The sequence below is a fragment of the Helobdella robusta genome, assembly GCF_000326865.2.
Source record: "Helobdella robusta unplaced genomic scaffold HELROscaffold_5, whole genome shotgun sequence".
NCBI lineage: Eukaryota > Metazoa > Annelida > Clitellata > Rhynchobdellida > Glossiphoniidae > Helobdella > Helobdella robusta.
Genome location: NW_008705254.1, coordinates 6462046 through 6465842, shown reverse-complemented (window position 1 = coordinate 6465842; position 3797 = coordinate 6462046). Strand labels below are relative to the sequence as shown.

At 32.9% G+C, this 3797-nt stretch overlaps 1 protein-coding gene across 1 annotated transcript; it reads left to right on the top strand.

Moving 5' to 3' along the window:
- Positions 1-398: 398 nt before the first annotated feature.
- HELRODRAFT_163806 (hypothetical protein) lies at positions 399-2156 on the top strand (the record flags this gene model as incomplete). The annotated part of the gene is made up of 3 exons (XM_009027581.1): positions 399-447; positions 1113-1165; positions 1344-2156. 3 exons carry the CDS (start codon positions 399-401, stop codon positions 2154-2156), a joined length of 915 nt encoding a protein of 304 aa, XP_009025829.1.
- Between the last annotated feature and the right edge of the window lie 1641 nt (positions 2157-3797).

Genomic DNA, 3797 nt, shown 5'->3' with positions numbered 1-3797 from the left:
ATATTTGAAGACGAAATTTCAACAAGCAGAATTTGGAAGTTTTCATGAAAAAACCAAAGGTGTTAAGCCTTTCAGAAACAGAATAGCAATTAATCATATCTGCAGACAGATATTTCACCACTTCTGGAAAGTTTCTCAACAAGCCATTTAAAAAACCGACACTAATTTAGCAGATCTTCAAATAGATACCGATAGAGTATGCATGTGTGTTTGTATAATTTTGTACTCACACGTATGTATAAATGGTGTATGTGTTTCTGTATAGATGTGTGTGCGCGTGTGCGTGCGGTTATAACTAAGCGAGTTTCTAAACGGGCATAGTTCAGCGCATCTCTGCATACACGCACATATTTTTATAGAGGCACGTACGAAGCACATGAATCTTTTCCCTGTTCATAATGGCACTTGGAAGATTTAAATGTCCTCCGTGTACAATTTCGTACGTCGGTCGGTTGTGCTTTCATCCGTGCGTGCGTGATGTACGCGTTTGTGGGTACGCTCTCAAATTTGAATGTTCACATTTATGTTTATGTTCATACGAACGAATGTGACATGTTTATGTGTATGTTGTATTGTATGCACAGTTGTATGTGCCTTCTTTTGTACAAGTTCTGTGCATATTTACATGCTTATTATTATTGAAATACCTGCTGAATAAAGTATGTTCAATATTTACACTTATTTTAATTTTTTTATTTTAAAATTTGATGAGACCAAATAAAATTTTATTTTTCTAAATGTTTGAGTTTTAATATGTACGTACATATGCAAATAGTGATATACAGTGTGCACATTTATGCATGGACGGACATAGTACGAGGGCTTGCATGCATGCATATATACAATTATACAACAAATGTATGTTGTATGTTGTGTATGCACGTTTGCACGATGCGTATAAATACATGAATGCACATACGCCGAGCTGTGAGGTGGCTTCAGATCATCGTATGCTCAACAATCTACATGCATCTTCATTCTCTACAATCTACTACTTCATTCTCTACTACTTGTCTCAGTTGAACGTTTATTGAAATGCAAACAAAAATGCTTTTTATGTAAACAGTTACTGCTATGAATACAAATGCTTTTGTTTTAAATTTAAAAAAAAGATCCTAACCTGAACAGTTTAGTTGTGAGTTCCTGTCCACAATATGATGTTAACGTTCGTTTGCTTAATTTATTTTTTAATTTAATATCCTAATGAGGAAAATGTCTTGTTGGGATGTTATTTATTGTCTCGAATTTATTTGTGAGTTTAATTTTCAGCAGCTTTAATGAACAATTTACTTGGTCAACAAATTGCTTACTAATTGAGATGAACGTTTATAACTTTCGTGCAGTGGGATGACTCGAACATCTCAAACGTGAGCAGCAGGAAACCATGCGAGACAGGCAGCCTCAGCAGCAGCGTCACTGACGACAAAGACATTGATGACATCATCGACATTGATGACGTAACAAACATCATAAACAACAATAATAAAAGCAACACAACTCACAACAACAACAACAACCTCAGCAACGACACCAACATCCAAGACAACATCAGCACCAACAAAAGCAATCTGTGTCGTCAGAAATGTTTCCAGTTGGACGAGGGAGACGTCAAAGAATCAGATTGTGAGGATTTGATTGACAAGTTGTTCAAGTTGCAAGCATCAAGATTCAATGACCAAAGATGTTCCTTTCCTAAACAACGACAACAACAGTTCTTACAAAAATCCAAGTGTAACACAAATTACTTCATTGGTAGTCAATGTGAACTGCAGCAAAGACTAACGACAGATCCACAAAAACTCCTGTGGAATAATAATCTCCAGCAAAGACGGCGTGTTCACTCCACAGAAATTTTATTAAAATTTAACGATTGCAACAAATACAAATCAACAACAATGAATCAACAGTATCGCATCAACGATGATTTTCAGCAAAAACAACAACGACTTCAGCAACAACAACTGCAACATAAACAGCAGCAGCAGAACAAGCAACAAGCGCAACTCAAACAACAGTTCAAAAAGCTTTCCTCTCCTGGAAAAAATGATGATCACCAATCTTGCTTTGTCTACCCAACATATCAACATCAAAAACAACGACAAACGCAACAATCAGAAGTAAGCAAACTTTTAAAAGTCACTTTTCACTCTTATTAAAAGTAAAACCGAAAAATTCACTCGATATCAGATGAATAAAACAGTTTAGATAAATGTTACTGTCACTATTTATTTAATTGAGGATAGATGTATTAACAACAACAACAGCAGCAACAACAACAACAGCAACAACAACAGCAACAACAACAACAGCAGCAACAACAACAGCAGCAACAACAACAGCAGCAGCAACAACAGCAGCAACAACAACAGCAGCAACAACAGCAGCAGCAACAACAACAATCATATCCTACCAACCGTCAAATTAATGCATCTGCTCATGTTTCTATCTTACAGTTAAATTTTTTATTTCAACAAGTGCCAGCATTAATGCTGTCAATTTCTTCAATAAGCAGCTCCAAGAATTTTCTACTATTGACACAGCAAAGACAAAAAAATCATACCAACATTGTGAATGTTGGCTAAATTTTCTGTGAATTGCTACTACACTAACAAGGCGTGCATTAATTATAAGAATTGCGTGTTGTAATATTAATTATTATATTTACGTCCATATTTGTGTTTTATACTATATTATTATTATTATTAATATTATTTTTATTATTATTACTATTATTATATTATATCAAATATCATATATCATATCACATCAAATATAATATCATATCATATATCATATAACATTAAATATCATATCGTATATCATATCATATTATAATATGTATCATAGACACCAGGACTTTTGCAAAGCCAAGTTTGAAGGGGAAGTACAAACACAAATTAGGCGAGATAAGATAAATTAGGTAATTGCTATCCCACAACAAGAGAGCCTTGTATCTGTCAGCCTGTAATTAGGTACATTTGCATACGTGAATGAATGTTTGTAAAATTAGGTAACGAATTTTCTTCCTATACAAATCTCAATAAATCCAAAATAATACAAATATAATACATTTATACAAAGCTCATTAAATGCGTTATAAAAACTTTACTACGTCACCTAACTTTACTAATATAACATCTCGACACCGAACGTAGATATTCATTAACGTGTAAAGTTTTTAAGTTTCAATATTAATATATTAAATAAGGTTATACAATAAATTAATAGTAATCTCTCGCTAATTCATTATAGTAACTAAAGAGTATAAGTATAAATCATAGTATAAATAGTACTGCATTTTACAATATTACAGTATAATTTAAGTAAAAGAATGTTATATAACTGTATAAGTTTACATAACTGTATAATACAACATACATACAACATACATACATACATGTATGTATGTGTATCTGTGTGTTTGCGCGCGCGTGTGTGTGTGCGTGCACTCTGTTTGCCTGTGATGCTGTGTTTGCTATTTGTATTGTTTTTCCGGGAGGCTGGTTGATGTCGTATCTCATTTGTTGTTGGTGTTGTATCTAATTGATGTTTGTTGTTGATGTTAAATTTCGTATTTATGGTTTTTGTTGTTGTTTTTGTTGTCATTGTCATTAAGGCTTTAATGTTATTTCATTTTTTAATTTATTGCCTTCTTCTTGTGTTCTTATAGAATTAACATGCCATCTGTCAAACTAATTTTGTGGCCTCTTTTTATAACTGTCGTCATTCTCATAGTGATGTCTAAGACTTTGTTTTATGTCAGTTTTATTTTAAAATAAATTTTGTTTTATCATTAT